At 41.8% G+C, this 22,165-nt stretch overlaps 1 protein-coding gene across 1 annotated transcript in view; it reads right to left on the reverse strand.

Annotated features, from left to right (window-relative positions):
• The window catches only part of ATP10B (ATPase, class V, type 10B), a 283,845-nt gene that overhangs the window by 107,555 nt on the left and 154,125 nt on the right, over positions 1-22,165 (reverse strand). The window contains exons 4-6 of the mRNA XM_011947712.1: positions 16,895-17,077; positions 15,939-16,233; positions 14,242-14,436 (exon numbers count right to left, since the gene is read on the reverse strand). Of these exons, the coding sequence (XP_011803102.1) occupies positions 14,242-14,436; positions 15,939-16,213 (470 nt within the window). The 5' untranslated portion in view covers positions 16,214-16,233; positions 16,895-17,077. The remainder of the gene's footprint in view (positions 1-14,241; positions 14,437-15,938; positions 16,234-16,894; positions 17,078-22,165) is intronic.

A 22,165-nucleotide genomic window follows, 5' to 3' on the forward strand; every position in this document is an offset into this window, starting at 1 on the left:
TGGGAAAATCGGATGGAGACATTGACCGTCTGATGATTGCAGTTCAGGTGTGGGTGTTCTCTCTGCAGACAGGCCCACTTCCAGACTGAGAAGGATTCTGTGTGTTTTGTGCAGAGGCCATGGCCATGCTTCTCAAAAACACTTTTTTTTTTTTTTTTTTTAGACGGAGTCTTGCTCTCTGTTGCCCAGGCTGGAGTGCAGTGGCACGATACTGGCTCAACCTCTGCCTCCTGGGGTCAAGTGATTCTCCTGCCTGAGCTTCCTGAGTAGCTGGCATTACAGGCGCCCGCCACCACACCTAGCTAATTTTTGTATTTTTAGTAGAGATGGGGGTTTCACCATATTGGCCAGGCTGGTCTCAAACTCCTGACCTCAAGTGATCCTCCTGCCTTGGCTTCCCAAAGTGCTGGGATTACAGGTGTGAGCCACCTCTTCTGGCCGCATTCTATTTTCAAAGAGCTCTCATTTCAGAAAGCCTTCCTTTTGCCTTAACCAAATATTTAAACAGTTCTGCTCTTCCAGGTAATACGGTCTATTCCATCTTCCACCATTCTTTAAATATTTTAAGGCATTCATCAGGTGTCCCATGACGACTTTCGGGCATGCCAAGCCAAATTTAACTTTCCAGGTGCCCTCAATTATTCCTCATGTGACACAGTTTCACGATCTGTTCCGGAGGTGTGGGCTCATCTGTCTGCATTTGGAAATGTCCTGCTTTAAATGTGGGATTTGAAACCAAACTAATATCCCACATGTGGTCTTTCTAACTGAGCCCAGCTGACTTGAAGCTGGGTGCCTCTGAAGGCAGCCAGACCTGGAGAGGCAGGCTTTCCTTTGCTGGGCTTCTCCACTGATGCTGAGCGCCTCTGGGCATGTTTCTGTTTCTGCTGGAATCTGAGCTGCACTGGGCATGACACGTCTACTCTTCCACAGAGAAAGAGTCGTGAATAGAATTCCACTTTTCTCCTTTGGCATCACAAAAGTCCCTGAGGAGGAAGAGGGTTTTTGTGTCTTCCTCCCTTCCTAGAGGCCCTCTGGAGAACCTCAGACAAGTCTTCCTAAGATCTAATCTTCCTGGTTATAAAAGATCTTCTCAGAAGAATTCCCCAGCCGCCTGAAATAAAGGTGCTTCCATTTGGAAGGCCAAGTCTATAAAATAAACAGGGGCATTGGAATTGGGGAGCAACTTTAGAACTCGAAAGAACCCCAGGGTTCTGCGGAAGTGCTCCGCGGCTCTGGGAGCTCAGTGCTGCAGACACAGTTAAATGTCATCCAAATGACTATTGAGACCCCTCTGAGACCCCAAAATCCTCAGATTTTGGGGGTGATGTATCTGTAGCATTTTAGTAATAATTCCTCCTTACATGCGAAAGCACATGACAGGTTTCCAAGCACCTTTCAGTTGATCAGCTCATTCTGTGCTTCCACTCCACCCACATCACTTTTCTTTTCCTTTAAATTTTTGTGGGTACATAGTAGGTATATATATTTATGAGGTACATGAGATGCTTTGATACAGGCATGCCATGTGTAATAATCACATCATGGAAAACAGGGTATCCATCCCCTCAAGCATTTATCCTTTGTGTTACAGACAATCCAGTTGTATTCATTTAGTTATTTAAAAATATATAATTGCATTATTATTGACTATAGTCACCCTATTGTGCTATCACATACTAGGTCTTAATCATTCTGTCTAACTATTTTGTTTTGCTTTGTTTTGTTTTTTGGTGTCCATTAACTATCCCCATCTCCCCCTAAGCCCTCACTTTTACTTTTTATGAAGAATAGGGGCAGTCACCCCAGATTTGTTTCCCTGTGCCATTTTGGAAACACATTCGATTATTTAAACATTTGGTTGTTTATTTATATACTTAGGGTGGAAACTCCTTCACTAAGAGTGCCATTGTAACTGTCAAACACTTTATGGTCTCTCTGCTGACTCAGGGGATGGTTTTTTTTCTTCAAGGTAGCCCCAAGAAAACCTGTTAAATATCCAAGTATAAGGCTACTTATAGGCACTGGAATGGTCCATACTCTCTGTGAGAAAAGAATCTCATAGGGTGAAGGAGAGACTGGTTTTCTTTTTTCTTTTTGAGAGAGTGTTTTAAAATGTTCTTAAATATTATAGCAAAATTGTCCCAAGGAACAAAAAATGTATCACTCATTCTGTCTTGTCTTCCTCTTTTTTTTTCCCCCTGCTTTTGCTTCTGTGTCCTACTGGATAATGCCTTTGGGGATGTGGGGTATCAGCTGATTGCTATAATTTCAGCATTCTTCCCAGTATTTGAGATTGGATTCAGGGAGAACACCTTCCACTCTGAGAAATCCTGATCGCCAACCTTCCCAGAGCATACCAGTTTTGAAGGTTTTGGTAAATATTAGTTGGCCAGTATCTGCATACAGAGGCATATCAAAGGCAAGGCCAATGCACCTCCACCCATGAACACTGAATCTCATTCTTCCCCTTTGTAATAAAGGACTGCACTGCTTATTCTAGGATGTAGGTTATAAAGGTGCTGCAAGATGGAGTGCCATGGAGAGGAGCTTATGGCATATGTGTTTTTCCGAGCTCTCACTTCTACGAGCTGGGCTGGAGTATTGCCCTGTCAAGTCCTGTCATTAAGTATCAATGGAGCCACCCACAAGTGGTAAGTCAGACTAGTCTCTCTCTTCTTTACATTACTCACTGGATCCCAAGGAGGTCACTGCTGTACTGGTCATAATTGTCTGTCTTTCCTTTAGACATAATCCTCTCTTCCTTAGGATCGCCTGCAGTGGTGAAGAAATATTCTCAGTCACTTTTGTGGGTTTACCTTCCCGGAGACAGAGATTGCCCAGTTCCAGGGATGCTCTTCTCAAACAGAAGCACACATACCTCCAGGATACCCTGGTAGGCATCTAGGAATAATAAAGCTATGAGAGCCATATGACTTTGGGGGCATTCATTAAAAAAGAAATTAGGGGAAAGAGTTTAGTAGTTTGGCTGGTAAAAATTTTGAAGAATTTTATTTATAGTAATTAAACTTAGTTATGTTATGGAATCAGAGGCACATTTTGTAGGAATTTTAGGGATTAAAAAATGAGATCAGGGACATTTCCTTCTTGCCCTGGGCCACTTTATGCTGTTCTCTTGAATCTCTAGTGTCCACTTTGTCTCCTCCACTGTCAGGACCATGTCTGCAGAAAAGTCAGGGATGCACACGGCCCAAGGGGGTTCAGTCAGGGGAGGTGATGACTGGCCGAATCCTGCTGATGCAGAAAAGCAGCATGCTCCTGCGCTGAGTGAAGCCCGGGGAAGACCACCAGCTGGCCAGGACCCACCAGCAGAAGTCATGCTCTCATTAATCCAGCCTGTTTGAAACAGCTGCCCCAGGTGGACACATACACACACGCTGGATTGTCCCCCTGCTAGTGGGTCCACACCTGGGAATGACTGCTATTTTAGTTTTATGCGATGTTCACTGCTGTTTAAAAATCAGACAAATCAACATGGCCTGGGACGATGACTCCATCTGGCAGATTCTGCCACAAGGAAAATTAACTAGTGCAGTGCTAAACGGCTTTCTGAGAGGAGATAGGGATTATTAAGAGGATGCCAACTGGATGCCATCGGGGAGCAGGTCAAAGGGAAAACAGAGGGAGGAGAGGATGCTGAAGGCTCCATTTCTCAAGTATCTGGATTTTATTAAAAGAGTTCCAGGCAACTAGTGGAGAGGGAATTTGTCAGAAGTATTAGTTATCTTGCGGAACTTCCCATTCCACATAGGATGATGAGCTGACCTGGGCTATCCTTCAGGAAGCTCAAATGCCAGCCCAGAATGCTCAGTGCCATGTCGCTAACCCAGGGTGAGAGAGGAATGCCGGATGGAATGACTGCAGCATAGGGATTGAGAGAGGCTTTGAATCCTGGTTTCCCTGCTTACAACCTGTGTGACCTACAGATCACAATGGGGTTGGGGAGGTGGATTAGACTTGCAGGGCTCAGGGAAGCACCAGAAAGAAACAGCTGAGGCCAGAGAAGCGGCAGGGGGTGGACGGAAGGGGGTGACCAGGACCCCTGGATGGGCTAGAAATAGTGGAGGACACATGTAATATTTACCAATCTGAGAATCTCTAGATATATCTGTGGAGAGCTGAGGATTAGGGTGGGAGGACTGAAGTCCTAAGTAAGCAGATTGGAGCTAAATGGCATGTCATTGGGACATTTTTATTAATGGGACCTCATTCATACCCAGAAGCTAGAGAGGGGTGGAACATTTGGGTTACATTAATACAGTATAAAGTTCTTTACACTAGGAGGATGTTTGAAGCCTCAGGTCTGGGGATAACCTACTCCTGACCTTTCTGACCATGTGGTGGCAGTAAAGAAAGCAGAACTGCGCATAGAATGTCACCAGTGATGGCCATGGAAACACTATGCTTCAGAAGACACAGAAGTCGCAGGTGCCATCCAGCAAGGTCATAGCCACAGGGTACAATTCTTCAGATTGGGGGTATTCAAGATCATGAATTGTCTCCCAAATGCTCATCCTTTAACCCCTGCAGATCCAAATGCTGCCTTTCTCTTTTCAATCCTGGGCACTGGACACGATGGTGCACGTCTTGTTGCCACACTTCCCTGCATATTAGCATCCTATTTCCTAATTGTCGTGTGCATCTTCCATTTTAAAGTATGTAAGAAGCTTGCTAAGAGCTGCAATGATCCTGGGTCTTATATTTCTATATGCACACAGAGTTGGGTATAGTGTTTTGCACATGGGGGAGTGTTCAGTAAATATCAATTGATTCCGTGTATATTTTTCTTGAATACAGGTAGTAGAAAGGCAGTTTTTCATAACCTTTGGCCATTTTAACATCTATCTTTTTTGTTGTTATAGATACCCTAGTGGAGACTTCTAATAATGATAAATTAAATTATTAGCTTACATGTATTGAGTACCTATAATGAACCCAACATTTAACCTCTATTAAAGGTTAGCTGCCTAGTAATGAAATAGCTTTTATTGTTATCATTATCCCTATTTCACAGATGATGAAACAGGCTCAGAAAGTTATCTAACTTGCATAAGGTCACACAGGTGTGTCTACAAGGACAGATGAGTGATGGTGGTGGGAGTGACATGGCTCAGCATGGTCTCGTGGCTCTGTTTGGAGTGAGGCAAGAAGCTGATTGAGCCTCAGAAGAAGGTGACATAAACCTAGCAGAGGCTGGGTTGAGAACAGGAGCCTCACCTTTTGGAATTCTGATTTCCTTAATGGCAAAACAGAGGCCATAAATCCTCACTTGCGGACATAAAAATCATGCCTGATTACAAGAGTGCAGAGCAGCAGGGATACCTGAATTCTTGTTTTATGACTCTCCCACTCAGTGAGTTTTGGGGACGACCTAAAGCGTTCTCTCCTGAAATGACAAGCTGAATTGGCCCAAATGGTTTATGGCCTTCTGTGAGCACAGGGTGAGGCAGTGGGAGTAGCGTGGGCACCTGCAAGATGGATGCTTCAGAAAGGAGCCTGGTTTGTCGGTGCAAAGTGCAGAGGAAAGGCCTGAGGGCTGGATGCAATGATCTGCTGGTCTGTAAGTCCAGCCAATGGCACTTTTCATAGCCAGGCTTCAAATGATAATGGATGTTTTTCTGTTGTCTGCATTTTTCAGAGTCCTCCCTGAGGCCCATTTTGTTATATTATTAGAGCTTGGAGTCAAGTTCTATGGTTAAAGATTTTTTTTGTCTTCTTTCATGCAGTTCCAAACTCCAGCCAGTGGTCATTCTTTCTTACTCCTCTTGGGTTAAGCTCGTGATGACTTCTTCTGCCTATCAAGGCTATCAAACTCTCCTTAGCAATGTTTAAGCTAACATTTTATGAGTGCCACAGGATGCCAGGCACAAAGCTAAGCCTTTTACAAGCAGTAACTCATTTAATACCTGCAGCAACCCCAGAATATAGTTTTAGGGTGAAGATAGGCTTGTGACTGTATTTTGATGTTCAAATAGCCCTGGTAAAGCTTAAATTCTGCCTGGTCAATCAGTTCATCTGCTTTGGGGGTTTCCTTGAGGGCTGTTATTCAGAGGAAATATTAGTACCAAATTGCAGCTTTATTAACAGCTGTACAAATACGATATTCTAATGTAGAGTCTATGTTAAGAAGTTGAGTTGGACCAAGTGGCTGAGGCTATGAGCCAGATGAGGCCATTTACATCCTTTTTCTGAATCTAAATCTTGGTGTGGGTATGTTCAAGTGAGCTGTGGATAGAAAGGAAAGAAAGACGGCTAACCCCTAGAGAGGTCTGCTAAATTCAGATTTTAAAATCCTGCCACACAGACTAGCAGGAAAAAATGAGAGCGCAAAGCATAGATTTTGCTTTTAAATCATTACAACCCTGTCCACTGGTATCTGTGGCTCAGTGAATGTCCTTGGCTTTTACCAATAAAACTAGCAATTCCACCCTTGTATGTGTAGGACACACAGCAAAAAAGATGAAGGCTCATGCTGGGGTTGACATTGAAAAAATTAAGCTTGAGATGATTGGAAATACAAAAAAAAAAAAAAAAATTACTGGCCAGGCATGGTGGCTCACACCATAATACCAGCACTTTGGAAGACTGACCGAAGTGGGAGGACCACTTGAGGTCAGGAGTTTGAGATCAGCCTGGTCAATACGGTGAAACCCCATCTCTACAAAAAATACAAAAATTAGCCAGACATGGTGATGCATGGTGCATGGTGGTGCTACTCGGGAGGCTGAGGCAGGAGAATCCCCAGCCTGGGAGACAGAGGTTGCAGCAGTGAGTCAAGATTGCACCACTGCACTCCAGCCTGGCCTCAAAAAAAAAAAAAAAAAAAATTACTTAGTACTACTTACAGTGCAGGCACTGAGCTAAACAATTTATAAAGATAATCTCATTGGATCCACGTGACCCTGGGAGTTAGGTGCTAGTATGGGCCCCATTTTATATAGGTTGAAATGGAGGCTCAAGTGATCAAATATCTACATAGGCCACACATTTGGTAAATGGCAGCTCTGAGAAAAGCCCAGGTCCCATGTCTAAGCCCTCCATGCCAAGCATCCAGTAAGGTCATTGCTTTACTCACCCTGTGGCATTGCATTTTGAAGTTTATTTCTGTAGCTTCTTTATTTTCAAGCCCTCCTGCATGTCATCTTAACACCTTTTCACAAAATATGCCAGAGAGATATCATGATCACTATTTAAAGATGAGACACATGGGTCCCCAACTGCTTAAGTGGCTTCATTTAGGTCATGTAGTTAATTAGTGACATAACCAGGATCAGGACCTCTGGCTTCCTCCCTTCTAGGTTTTTCTGAGGACACGGGTGCAAAAGGCAACTCACAGACAAAAGAAAACAGGTTGCAGGCCAGACTAGGCCCTCGGTGCTACACTGTCAGAAAGCTGTTTATTGTGGCAGCCGCCTGACTTACAGAAGAGAGATGCTCTAAGTCTCGGTAAAAAGTCAGATTTAAAAAAAAAAATCTAACCTGTATTATTCTTCCCCTAAGTTTCTATCATTTCTTGGTCCTGGTCTTTCTAATACCAGCAAAAAGCACACATACAACATTTCATTGACACAGGAACAGGCTGTGAGCTGAAATATGTTCCCTCTGCCTGGTTAAATGTTGCTCCGCCTTCAGGGCTCTCCTGAAGTTTTACCTCTTTACTGAAAGCTTCCCTTGGCCTTGATGGTTCCTGCAGGTGGGTGGGTCACCACATCCTCTGCACTTCTGTGTCCCTTTGCAGGTAGGACATTGTAGCTATTTGTAAGTTCCTCGTGACCCCTAGACTGAGAGTCCTTTGAGGGCACATAAGGTTTGCCATGGCAATGCACACACTAAGTCTTGAATTAATATTTGCTGAGCAGATGAATAAGTGAGTGACCAGCTGCTGAAACTGTGGAGGGCTTATGTTTCATTACATTAGGGAACAAAAACCACCCTAGATTCCCCCGGTTCCCATTCCCTGCTCTGTACTGCATCTTTTCTGAATACAAATAAAAATTTACTAAGCTGGATGGAAAAACACGAACCTCTTGCTGGTATGGTTTCTAAATTCATTAAACTGAGCCCTGGGAGAAACTAAACTAATACAATTCTGAAGCTAATCTCTCCTCGAAGTCATTCCATAAATCTGATTAATGGGTCACCTTTAGACCACAAACACAGTTGCTATATTAAAAGAAAATGCTCTAATGGGATTGTAATTCTGTTAACAAGGCTTCTGCTGTTTGCAAAAAGACATTTCCTCACAGCCTAAGTCTAGGCTGGATGATGCATGGGCTTAGGTCATGAGCAAAATTCCAAGGGCTCTAGTATTCAATTGCACAAAAATGGAAAAAAAAAAAAAAAAAAAAGCATCAGTTGCTCACATGTGTAAATCTGAGATGAAACAAATAAAATGGATAGGGCTAGGGCATGAGATGTAATTTCTTATGTTGCTTCCCAGAAAATTGTCCTGTTAGATCTTGTATTCTTTTCCTGACATCTGCCATGTGTCCTTGATATGGCAAAAGGATATGTCTTTTGGCATCCATCAGTTAAGATAATAACTAACACTTATCTATTTAATAGCATGTCCTAGCTTCCTCTGCTGGGGTCTTTCATAGAATCAATCCACTTCAGAGGTGGAAAAACTTTAGGGACATATAGTATAGAATGTCCAAAGATGTGTATATTCCTGTTAATATGTGGAAAGCAATTTACGAAGAGTCAAGGCTCAAAAATATTTTAAAGTGATAGTGTTGAGGACATTGAGGTGGCTTCTCCAACATCTGTTCCTCATTCTATTGGAAACTATCTCATTTTAAAAAAAACTTTGGCTTTTACATCTTCCCGGAATGGCCCATAGGCTTTCAGGGAAGCTGACTTCATGCTGGGCTCTGTGGGTGGGGCTGTGGCTCAGGTATTATAACCTAGTTAGTACAATCCCATCTCTTGCCTCTAGGGACCAGTTCAGGGATGAGCATGTGAGGTCGCTGAGATGTGAGGAGGGTCTAGGGAATAGTAAGCTTCCTTGACCTTCCAAGATGGCTACCAGAAGTGTCTCTCTTTCTCTTTTCGTACATGTAGATGTACGAAATTACATGTAGATGTGAGGGCTGGAGCTGCTGCAGCCATTTCATTGCCATGAGAAAAGTCTGCCTGAGAGTTAAGATGATGCTGAGGAGGGCTGAATGAAAAGGACTAGTGAGAGATGGATCTAGGACGCTGATTGAACCATGCTGATCGCCCTTCCACCTCAGGACATTTGTAGTGACTTAAGCCAATGAAGTCGCTTCATTGTTTAAATCTGTTAAAATGGAAGTTTCTCCTACTGTGGCAAAGAACATCTCAACTGACAGCTGGGTTAAACAAAACTGATAGGCTACTTACTGAGGGTCATTCTAGAACCTTTATTCTATTAATGGGTAAATTTATTTGGCTATGGGTTCTGTTCTTTCTTAGTGCATTTCACAGGACAAGATCTAGTCTGACTCTCAAATTTTGCAAAAGTAAAAACTGAGGTCTATATATTTAAATGACTTTCCTAAGCTATTAATAGTCTGAGATCTGGGCCTAGACTACAGGCCTCTGCCTCCCAGGCCTGCATTCTTAACTCAAGGTCATACCCTCTCTCTGGCCCTTGAGGATGAACTTCAAAAGAAGAACCTAGGGCCAGAAGTGATGGCGTGCCTGCAGTCTCACCTACTTGGGAGTTTAAAGCAAGAGGACAGCTCGAGCCAAGTTCTAGACCAGCCTGGGCAATGTACCAAGACCCCTGCCCCTACCGCCCATCTCAAAAAAACACCAAAAAGAAAAGAACCTTATTATTCTTTTGCAGAAACTCCAGATTTATAGAATATTTTGAAGCAAAGTTTGCAAGTTTTTGGGCTCATAAGCAAAATAGAACTTCAGGTTCAAAAAAATAGGTCTGAAGTGTTTGAAAAAATTACATCAGTTACAAAGTAATATAAAACCAGTTAAAAGTCAGGTTATTTCAAATAAAAATATTAATTTTTAGCTGCCCTAATAAAGCTCAATCTGGCAACACTAGGCCTATACTTCTACATAATAACAATTAGCAGGAGCTAAGTGACCAGCTCTGCCTCCTGGGATAAATGCATGGCCTCTCCACTTTGCCATAGTCACCACCATTCCCTGTTGCCTCCTAACACTGATGCCAAGTGTCATTGGCTGTTTATCAGTCCAAGAGTAATATTGCTTTTTAGAAGCTATTCAGTCAATTTAATTACCTATCTGGTCCCTGTGGCCAATTATTTTTGTATACTTGAAAAAGTAAAAATTCCCAAACTTAGATATTAAAAAATATTTCCAAAGCCCAGTAAATTTAAAGCAACACTGCGTTAATCAAAGATGAACAGGTTTCTTTGCTGTGTCCATTCTTAGTCCTTCATGGGCTATGGGTCCATTGGAGGAGGGCCAGCATATATAATTTGGCCATGCACATATTTTTTCAGAGACTATTTCTTTGTCACTGTTATTCCACTGAAAACACTTTGGGAAATACCGCTATGAAAGCTTCATGCTCCTCCCTACCAGTGAGCTGGTGGACTAATGCTTCTTTTTTCTAGATTGTTATCATCTTGGTTTCCCAATATTCCCTGGGAGCTGTTTTGGAAACAGAGCAATAGCAGCCTGGCCTAGGTCCAGCCAGCTCCCAACAGAGGTTAGTCTGTAGTCTAATCCACACAGATTATTCCCAAGAACCAGGCCATGATTCTGTGATATTCTGGTAGAGCCAGGAGAACAGGACCAGGCTCACTGCAGCCCACGTGCATTCCTTCCTGAGGGCCCAGCTTCCTGGCTCGCCACTGTGTATATTCCATGAAGGAAAACAAGAGAGTAAGGTGGAAAACAAAAAGTGACTGTGGATTGGTGCCAAAAGAAAAACAATGCTTTCTCGGCTAGGCGCAGTGGCTCACAGCTGTAATCCCAGCATTTTGGGAGGCCGAGGCGGGCGGATCACGAAGTTAGGAGATCGAGACCATCCTGGCTAACACAGTGAAACCCTGTCTCTACTAAAAATACACAAAATTAGCCAGGCGTGGTGGTGGGCACCTGTAGTCCCAGCTACTTGGGAGGGTGAGGCAGGAGAATGGCAGAACCTGGGAGGTGGAGCTTGCAGTGAGCCAAGATGGCGCCACTGCACTCCAGCCTGGGTGACAGAGCAAGACTCTGTCTCGAAAGAAAGAAAGAAAGAAAGAGAGAAAGAGAGAAAGAAAGAAAGAAAAAGAAAGGACAATGCTTTCTCAAAAACTGCCTCTTCAAAGAAAGGCATCACACCTCAGCAGTGATTTCATCCTCTGTAATTTTCATATTCAAAGGTGAGGAACGACTAAATCTTAACTCTGGCTGTCCAGTGTGCTCACAATATTCAAGACAATTAGATCTAGCTGGGGAAAAAATTACCCTTCAGATAAATTTTTGTAAACGTGCAACTGTGTCCCTCCAAGCAAAGAGACGAGAAGCTCATTTGCTGCTGAGGGATGAACACGGAGTTTCTTGCGGGGGATTCTTTGATGATATTGGTAAATATCATCTAAAGTCATTGTATTAGATACTCATCTTGGAGGTTTCCCCTGGCTACCATTTTCCAAGTGGAGTTTGGCTCATAAACCCTCTCAGCAGCCAGCTCCAAGCTGGCCACCTTTCAGTCCCCTGGAGAAGAGAACCCCTCCTTAGAAGTAAGCGGTGCCTAAGTGGCTGGAGTACATACCTTGAAGCAAGCCGTTTTCATTCTAACAAGGACCAGAGCCAATGCGGAATGTCTGCTGAACTGGGGTGAAGAGTAAGACGGAATGAGACTGCCTAGGGTACTGCTTGTGAGACATGGATGTTTTCCATGTTCAGCAAGAAGTCAAGCTCCTACTTGCTAGAGACTCGATCATCTTAGGCTGCCAACTGCTAGCTCTGAAGGTGCTTTGTAACTCTAGTCTCTCTGTGAGCCCAGACTCAACTCCCTTGCTTCTTTTAGGACTACGTGGGTTGTCACAAAGTTAAGACACACTCTTACTCTGTCTTCTTTCCTTGCCAAGTGAAAGCATGTCCTATCCTGACAACCTAATTTAGTCATTTGCTCAATGGAACCTTTGTAGAACAATGACATGTATAAAATGACATTAAATAAATGTCTAATGACATCAGATAATCCAGTCATCCTAGAGTTTATTTCTTCAGATTTCAACTCACCCTAAATAATTAATATTGCATCAGTGTGCTTAATAATATGAGCACTTACACAAGTTAAAACAAGGTTTCTCAGCTTCAGGACAGGTGGTGTGCAGTCTTTGCTTTGGTTGAGACAACATCAAAGATAACTCTCAAAAACAGTTAGTGATGAAGGAAATATTGAGTTTTACATTCTAAAAATAATGCAATTTCAGCTTGCATTTACTGAGCATTTGTTGTATATCAGATATAGTGTTAAGCATTTTCTAATAATTATCTCCTGCAACTCTACAACCACCTCAGGAACGGTTCAAATTTTATGAATTACAAAATGAATTTCCGAGAAGGTTATATTGCTTGCCTAAAGTCAGGCAGTTAGTAAGTACTGGAGGCTGTTCAACCCAGGCAATGTGTCTCCTATTCTGGTTCTCCTAACACAATACTCCATCGCTCCCCTGAAAAACAGTGATGCCTCTTCCCTCCCAGTGTCCTCAACCAGCTTTAAATGTGCTCATGGCCACACACTGGGTTAAGAAGAGAAAAGAATACATGCAAAACTCTTAAATGTTAGACACATTTGAAACAGCGAAGAAAATGCTACATAATGAAGACCTCCTAGTTTTAAGAGACTGACTCAATCCTCCTTTTGTTTTGGATTGTAGACTATAATCCTCACTGTAGAGAACTGAACAGCTTCCCTGAAACAAAATAATGATATTTCCCTACTCCATCTCTTCTACAAACAGTAACTGCAGTGGTAGCAGCCACAAAAAGATCAGGCTGGGCCCAAGACTTCCCCAGAGTTTTATGCTTTACCTGCTGTAGATGAGGCACTCTTGGTTATTGATGACTTTATCCGATTTGTACCTCCGGAGGTCTTCCCAAGCATCCTTGATGGCAGTGACTGCCAGGATCACACAGACTGGTATCATGTTAATCTCAGGCTGGAAAGCATTGACCACAGGGAAAAAATTCAGAATCGCAATGCCCACAAAATAGAGATTGGCAAACCGGTGTAGCTGCTCAAAAATGTTCTTGGGGACGAAGGACAACACGGTGTACTTGCTGGTCTTGATTTGATTCCCACGATGATGTCTGTTGGGGTTCTCTTTGTGAGACCATCCTTCAAAGGGCAGGTTAGAGACCACCACTCGTTTCTTGTCCTCTTTTCTTTTCCACCTTTTCCTCCCTTCCTTTTTCATCTCTGCTCAGTGTTGCCTTTTTAATTTTCATAATTTAATTTTCATCTTTTGCTTGCCTTCTCTGTTGAAAATTTTTCTCTCTTCTTTCGGAAGGATACTAAAAACGAAAAGCCAGGCTGCGAACCCCAGGGGAGAAACATGAGGAGGAAAGAGCCTGCAGAGAACAGGTGTGTATCCACCAAGCCACTTCCTTCTACTTGTTTGAGACTCCACCTGTTGGAATGTAGACGTCATCCACAGGTGTCTTCCTTTTCCACCCTGGGCAGCCAAGAACAGGTGTACCAACTCTGGGTCCTAAAACCTACCAGGTTCTAAAAGCAAGAATTTCAACCCAAGCAACTGAGGCTTTAAAATGGCAGACATTTTCTTGGTTTGGGAGACACTGCTTGACATCCTCCAAAGAGTTTCTCCTGAATTTAGTCTCCCAAGATAATCCAGCCATCCTAGAGTTTAATTCTTAAGCTTTCAACTCACCTTTAATAATACTGCATCAGTGTGCTTAATAATATAAGTGCTTATACAAATTAAACAAGTTTTCTCAGCCTCAGCACTATGACATTTTGACAGGATAATAATTCTTCCCCAGGGCTATTCTGTGTATCATAGGATATTTAGCAGCACCCCTGGATTTTACCCACTAGATGTCAGTAGTACCCCCCACTCCCAGTATGACAACCAAAAGTGTCTTCAGACATTACTAAATGCTCTCTAGGGGTCAAAATCACCCCCACCTGAGAATCAGTGAGTTAAATAATTTAGAAAAATAAAATGGAAGAAAAGAGACTCATCCTGAGGCTATGCTGATGAGTTTGCATAACCCATTTGCAAGAAAGAACACAGGGATGGTTTCTCTTACCTTTCATAAATTCTAACGTTGGAGCAGTTTATTGCTTTATCAAAGCGGTGTCTCTTGAAGTCTTCCATGCCATCTTTGATCATGATGACGAACAGGACAATGGCCAGTGGTAACATGGTGATTTCTCTGTGGAAGACTTCCATGGAAGGCATCCAGTTCAAAATCACCAGGAACAGGAAATAGAGGTTAGCCCATCTGGAGGGGCAAGCGAAGTGTGAGTAAACACTATGGAGAAGAAAAATGTACTTTCTCCCCCATTTCTTACCTACTATTTGGCCTTGATCAACTAAACATTCTCCTTCAGTGTCACCTCCAACATTATGGTAATGGCTTTGAAGCCAAACCCATCTAGATTTACTTATTATTTCCATAGATTATTGGGGTGGTGTTTGGTTACATGAATAAGTTCTTTAGTGGTGATTTGTGAGATTTTGGTGCACCCATCACCCGAGCAGTATACACTGCACCTAATTTGTAGTCTTTTATTCCTCTCCCCTCCTCACCCTTTCCCCCTAAGTCCCCAAAGTTCGTTTTGTCATTCTTATGGATGAGACTGGAGATGATTATTCTCAGGAATGGAAAACCATCTAGTTTTAAATTCTGTTCCTGTTATTTACTAGTTGTGTGATTTTTTTCGAGCTTATTTCCTCTTGCACAAAATGGGGATAGTATTATCGACTTTAAAGGGGTCCCATAAATATTACATGATATATAATTTTTGCGTGATACACAGTAGAGGGCTTTGGAGCATAGCAGTTGCTCAGTAAACGGTCACTTATAATAAGAATTACAATATTGAGGATTATATATAAGCACATAACTTTTAATTTAAAATGATCTCATACATTATCTCAAAAGAGTTGCTGATGTCTTCAAGTTTTCCAAGTGCATCTTGCTCTCTCTTGCCACAGTGCCTTGGCATGTGCAGGTCTGTCTGCAGGTCTTCTGCTGACTTCTGTCTGTCCCTTTTCACTCAGGTAATGTTGTCTCTCTTTCATGTTATACTTCAATTCCCTGACTTCCTTAACTAGGCCAAGATTTCCTTATTATTCACTATAATAGCACCATATACCTCTCCTTAGAAGTATCTATTCTACTTACAACTTTACATCAATTTATATAATTAAAAAACTAATGACTGTCTCTTTTACTAGACAATATATTCAATAAGGACAGTTTCTCTCTGTCTATTTTTTTATGTATCTCTAGCTCCCAGCTCACGGCTTGAGACAGAGTAGAACCTGACAAATATTTGTTGAATTAAAGAATGAACAACAAAAACTTCTTAAGATAAATGTATTTGGATATTAAAGGAAAGGCAGCCCCCAGAGGGTAGTATCTCTGAGTTTATCTAAGTGGTAAATACTTGTTTAAAATATGCATTTTTGGCCAGGTGTGGTGGCTCACTCCTGTAATCCCAGCACTTTGGGAGGTTGAAGCAAGCAAATCCCAGGAGTTAGAGACCAGCTTGGGCAATGTGGCAAAACCCCATATCTACATAAAAGTACAAAAATTTGCTGGGCATGGTGGTGCTCACCTGTGGTCCCAGCTATTTGGGAGGCTGAGGTGGGAGATTCACTTGAACCCAGGAGGTGGAGGTTGCAGTGAGCCGAGATTGCGCCACTGCACTCCAGCCTTGGGAACAGAATGAGACTCTTTCTCTAAAAAGAGTATTGTTCAGATAAGTGGATCTGTACCTATGAAATTGCTCAAAGAGGTTCCGGGGCAGGAAGGTAAAGAGGGTGTATTTGGTTGTGCAGGTTCTGTTGCCGGGATATCTCCTGGAGACCTCTTCCCAATCTTGATGGAATATACTGTTGTTGGGGAACACGACCCGCTGCTGTGTCAAGTTGTAGCTCTGTCTCCCTTTCTCAGGAGAGAGCAGAGGTGTGGTTTCTGATGGACAATCAGGGAAGCCATCTCTGACTCTCCACTGCCACCGATGCCACGAAGAGTCCACTGAGAGGGCCATTTCCAGCAGCAGGCTAAGGTCTGAAAACAGACGCAGGAGGAGCTATGTTTAGGAGAAACATGCAGCATGTTAGCCTGTTCACTTCTGCCCCATCCATGCAGGGTAGACACTGAGAGTAGCCTCAGCCCACACTTTCACCTACTTCTTTGTAACTAAAGGTCACTAGATCCTGACCATTTGCTTCCCTGCTGTTCCTAAAGATAAGATTTCTGACATTAGAATCATAAGGATTTTAAGACTGAGTTTCTGATGTTAGAATCCCTATGTTTTAGGGTGACACGCTAAACAAATAATCACATAAATAACATGCTCCTAACAGTGGGATATGTGCCATGGAAGCATTGAAATGGGTGGGACATGCTGTTGGCCTAGTTGGGGCTGTCAGGGATAGCTAAAGTGTGGCTTGCTGGGCTAAGATGCTGCAGGTCAGAAGTCTAGCTCTGGTTCAGTCCTAGTAGGGAACTGTCCCTTCACCTTCAGCTGATCTCCAGCTTCCTCACTGTGAAATGAGGAACACTATTCTTACTATAGTTTTTCCACAAGATTTTTCTGAGGAACAAATTGGATAGTACAGAAAAATATATTGGGACACATCTTAAGACAAAGGAAAAGGTACCTATTTTTTAGGTTTTCTTTAGCGCTAACATTTTCTGATACTGATGACATTTTGCAGAAACTCACCTGTGGCTGAAACCTCAAAGGAGAGTGGTAAGTAGAATAGATGGGACAGGTTCTTTCCTAGGAAATTTGTCCATAAGGTGACTGGACTGTGCTACTGTCCACTCAACTGGCTTTTCTTAATGTAGATGGCTGGGGGTGGGGATAGGGGATCTCTTCCTTTCTCTCCATTCCATTTGGTGGTTTCTGAAACTAAGTACTTGATCAAGCAGATGATCTGCCCAGGTGGCAAAGAAATGCTGCTTTATAGCACATCAAAAAGCTTGTCCACCACCATCAAGTCAGCTTCATCCCTGGTATGCAAGACTGGTTCAACATACACAAATCAATAAACGTAATTCATCACATAAACAGAAACCATTACAAAAACACATGATTACCCCAATAGATGCAGAAAAGGCCTCTGATAAAATTCAACACCCCTTCATGCTAAAAATTCTCAATAAACTGGGTATTGATGGAAAGTATCTCAAATAATAAGAGCCATTTATGACAAACCCACAGTCAATATCATACTGAATGGGAAAAAGCTGGAAGCATTCCCTTTGGAAACCGGCATAAGACAAGGATGCCCTCTCTTACCAGTCCTATTCAACATAGTATTGGAAGTTCTGGCCAGGGCAATCAGGCAAGAGAAAGAAATAAAGGGTATTCAAATAGGAAGAGATAAAGTCAAGTTGTCCCTGGTTGCAGATGACATGATTGTATATTTAGAAAACCCCATTGTCTCAGCCCCACATCTCCTTATGCTGATAAGCAACTTCAGCAAAGTCTCAGGATACAAAATCAATGTGCAAAAATCACAAGCATTCCTATAAGCAATAATAGACAAACACAGAGCCAAATCTTGAGTGAACTCCCCTTCACAAATGCTACAAAGAAAATAAAATACCTAGGAATACAACTTACAAGGGATGTGAAGGACCGCTTCAAGGAGAACTACAAACCACTGCTCAAGGAAATAAGAGAGGACATACACAAATGGAAAAACATTCCATGCTCATGGATAGGAAAAATCAATATCGTGAAAATGGCCATACACCCCGAAGTAATTTATAGACTCAATGCTATACCCATCAAGCAACCATTGACTTTCTTCACAGAATTAAAAAAAAAACTACTTTAAATTTCATATGGGATCAAAAAATTAGGATTGTCTTGGCCTGTATAGCCATGACAATCCTAAGCAAAAAGAACAAAGCTGGAGGCATCATGCTACCTGACTTCAAACTATACTGCAAGTAACCAAAACAGCATGGTACTGATACCAAAACAGATATATAGACCAGTGGAACAGAACAGAGGCCTCAGAAATAATGCCACATGTCTACAACCATCTGATCTCTGACAAACCTGACAAAAACAAGCAATGGGGAAAGGATTCCCTATTTAATAAATGGTGTTGGGAAAGTTGGCTAGCCATATGCAGAAAACTGAAACTGGACCCCTTCCTTACACCTTATACAAAAATTAACTCAAGATGGATTAAAGATTTAAAGGTAAGACCTAAAACCATAAAAACCCCAGAAGAACACCTAGGCAAAGCCATTCAGGACATAGGCATGGGCAAAGACTTCATGACTAAAACACCAAAAGCAATGGCAACAAAAGCCAAAATTGACACATGGGATCTAATTAAACTAAAGAGCTTCTGCACAGCAAAAGAAACTATCATCAGAGTGAACAGGCAACCTGAATGGGAGAAAATTTTTGCAATCTATCCATCTGACAAAGGGCTAATATCCAGAATCTACAAAGAATTTAAACAAAATTCCAAGAAAAAAACCAACACCACCATCAAAAAGTGGGTGAAGGATATGAACAGACACTTCTCAAAAGATGACATTTATGCAGCCAACAAAAATATGAAAAAAAGCTCATCATCACTGGTCATTAGAGAAATGCAAATCAAAACCACAACGAGATACCATCTCATACGAGTTAGGATGGCGATCATTAAAAAGTCAGGAAACAACAGATACTGGAGAGGATGTGGAGAAATAGGAATGCTTTTACACTGTTGGTGGAAGTGTAAATTAGTTCAGCCATTGTGGAAGACAGTGTGGTGATTTCTCAAGGATCTAGAATCAGAAGAACCATTTGACCCAGCAATCCCATTACTGGGGATATAACCAAAGGATTATAAATCATTCTACTACAAAGACATATGCACACGTATGTTTATTGCAGCACTGTTCACAATAGCAAAAACTTGGAACCAACCCAAATGCCCACTAATGATAGACTGGATAAAGAAAATGTGGCACATATACAGCATGGAATATTTTGCAGCCATAAAAAAGGATGAGTTCATGTCCTTTGAAGGGACATGGATGAAACTGGAAACCATCATTCTCAGCAAACCAACACAGGAACAGAAAACCAAACACAGCATGTTCTCACTCATAAGTGGGTGTTGCACTATGAGAACACATGGACACAGGGAGGGGAACATCACACACCGGGGCCTGTTGTAGGGTGGGGGGCTAGGGGAGGGATAGCATTAGGAAAAATACCTAATATAGATGACGGGTTAATGGGTGCAGAAAACTACCATGGCACAGGTATACTTACGTAACAAACCTGCACATTCTGCACATATATCCCAGAACTTAAAGTTATAATGATGATTAAAAAATATACTGCTTTACCCAGGAGTTTCCAGTTTCTGAACTCTTTTAAATAAAGCCAACAAGCAAACTCTCACGGTTCTTTTTGGCCAAATTTTTCTTAAAGACCCAGATAGATATTATTCAAAGGTACATTTTATAAAGTTAGAAGTTGTATATAATAGTCCTTCTTATGTAGTAGGCTTATAGGATAATTTTCTTTTGAATAAGTGGATGAGTGAATGTCAAGTACTATTAATCTTACAATGAATTACCCAGACTGTCATGGTAAATATGATCGCTTAGGAAAAAAAGTTTTATTTCTAGTTTAAATGGTAACATTTTACTTTCTTCATGCCCATATGATCTGACCCTCATCATAATTCTCCTCATAGCTTTCATCAATCCAACTGATTTTCAATCCACAGACCCCAAGGCTGCAGGAAGCTCTTCAGAGACTAAGTAAGCCCTTGTAGCAAGCATGAAAAGGTAAATGTAATTACGGATGCCTATCATAATGTGACCAAAAGCAATATTATGACATTTAGCAAGCTGGAAATAATATTGTGTATCTTCTTTGTTATTATAAAAAAATGCACCAGCCAGGCACAGGGGCTCACACCTGTAATCCCAGAGCTTTGGGAGGCTGAGTCGGGCGCATACCGAGGTCGGGAGACCATCCTGGCTAACACGGTGAAAGCCCGTCTCTAATAAAAATACAAAAAATTAGCCGGTCGTGGTTGCGGGCGCCTGTAGTCCCAGCTATTCAAGAGGCTGAGACAGGAGAATGGCGTGAACCTGGGAGGCGGAGCTTGCGGTGAGCCGAGATCGCACCACTGCACTCCAGCCTGGGCGACAGAGTGAGACTCCATCAAAAAACAAACAAACCAACACACACACACACACACACACACACACACACACACACACACACACACACACTTTCATGGATTTCTTTTTTACTGCAAAGGAAAAGGAAATGAAAAGATCATGAATAGCGTTGAAAATGCAAATGAGAAATCTTGCCTTGGTTAATGCCATCCATATCAGACTTCTCTCTCTATTAGGTAGTAAGATCTTCTTAAATCAAGAGATTGGATTGATGTGGGAAATGTAGTTATTTTCGGTGGGGTAGGATTAAAAGTCCATTTATCATAAGAATAGTCTTTATTTTTGTTTAAGCATGTAAAATGAGCTTCCTTAAAAATAAAGCAGATACAACTTGAATGTCAAATTGGTGAATGAAAGTTTGATGAGGAACTAAATATTTATATAGTTTCAAAGTATCTTCCCCCAGTATTATTCATTATAATGATAAAAAGAGTCACAGTGGAGAAATGTGGCAGACACCACCTTACAACAGAGATCAAAGCAAGTATTGAAGCTGTCCTCACAGGGTTAACAAGAATTCTGGACAGAAATACAGTTATAACTAAACATTAATCAGGTTGCACTTTGACCTACTTCCTTGTAACTGAAAGTCACTAGATCCTGACCATTTGCTTCCCCATTGCTCCTAAAGATAGGATTTCTGACATAAGAGTCATAAGGGTTTTAAGATCGAGTTTCCGATGTTAGAATCATAAGGCTTTTAAGAATTGCTGAAGATGTTTTTCAGATCCTGAAGTCCAGTGAAACAACTGACACCAACCCATTTGAGGACCCCACATAGGAACAGAATCAGCACGAGGACAGTTTCTTCATCTCTCTGTCCTATGATTTCACCCTGCACTCTTCGACCAATCAACAATCTTCACACTTCTCCCTGTTCTAAAACTCTTATAAACTTTAGCCCCAAACTCCTCACAGAGATGGACTTGAGGTTTCCTCCCATCTTTTTATTTGACAGCCCTCCAATTAAATCTCTTTCTCCTGCAACTTGACATCTTGGCATATTGATTTGCTGCACATATTGGGTGCTGGACTTATTATGGTTATAGTATCACAAATAATGGGATACAATGACATCTCTTGCCTCCTGACATGATGCATTGAGAACACGAGTTTCCTTTCTGGTAGAAACATTAAGAAACCTCAAATTGGGGGGCTATTCTATAAAACAACTGGCCTGTGTTTTTCAAGTGTAAATGATCAAAAAAGGGGCAAAATAACTGTTTTTGATTAAAATAAAAATGAAAACTAAATGTAATGCATAATTCTGGGTTGAATCCTATACTAGAGGAAGATAAAATAGATATAAGGGGCATTCTTGGACAATGGGTGAAATTTGAATGTAAACTACAGTTAAGTGATAGCATTTTAACAATCTCAAATTTCCTGATTTTGATAATTATATGGTGGTTATATATAAAAACACTCTTGTTTTTAGGAAATTCACCCCAGAGTATTTAGAGGTAAAGGGTAAGATGTCTCCATGGGTCAGAAAAAATGTATATGCTTGTGTGTGTGTATATATATGTGTGTGTGTGTACATATGTGCGCACGTGTGTGCGTGCGCATGCACGCGCGCGCACACACACACACACAGTGGTATAGTCAGGGAAGGGCTCATGGGAAAAGGAACATTTATTTAAAGTTACCTGAAGAAACATAGGAGTTAGCTAGGTAGGGAGCTTGGGGAAGAGTGCTCCAGGTAGAAGAATGAGTTCCAGAAATGGGAGGAAGTTCATGAGGTGTTCCATAGAGCAGTGGTCTTCAACCTTTT

Source organism: Colobus angolensis, unplaced genomic scaffold (assembly GCF_000951035.1).
Source record: "Colobus angolensis palliatus isolate OR3802 unplaced genomic scaffold, Cang.pa_1.0 Scaffold27, whole genome shotgun sequence".
NCBI lineage: Eukaryota > Metazoa > Chordata > Mammalia > Primates > Cercopithecidae > Colobus > Colobus angolensis.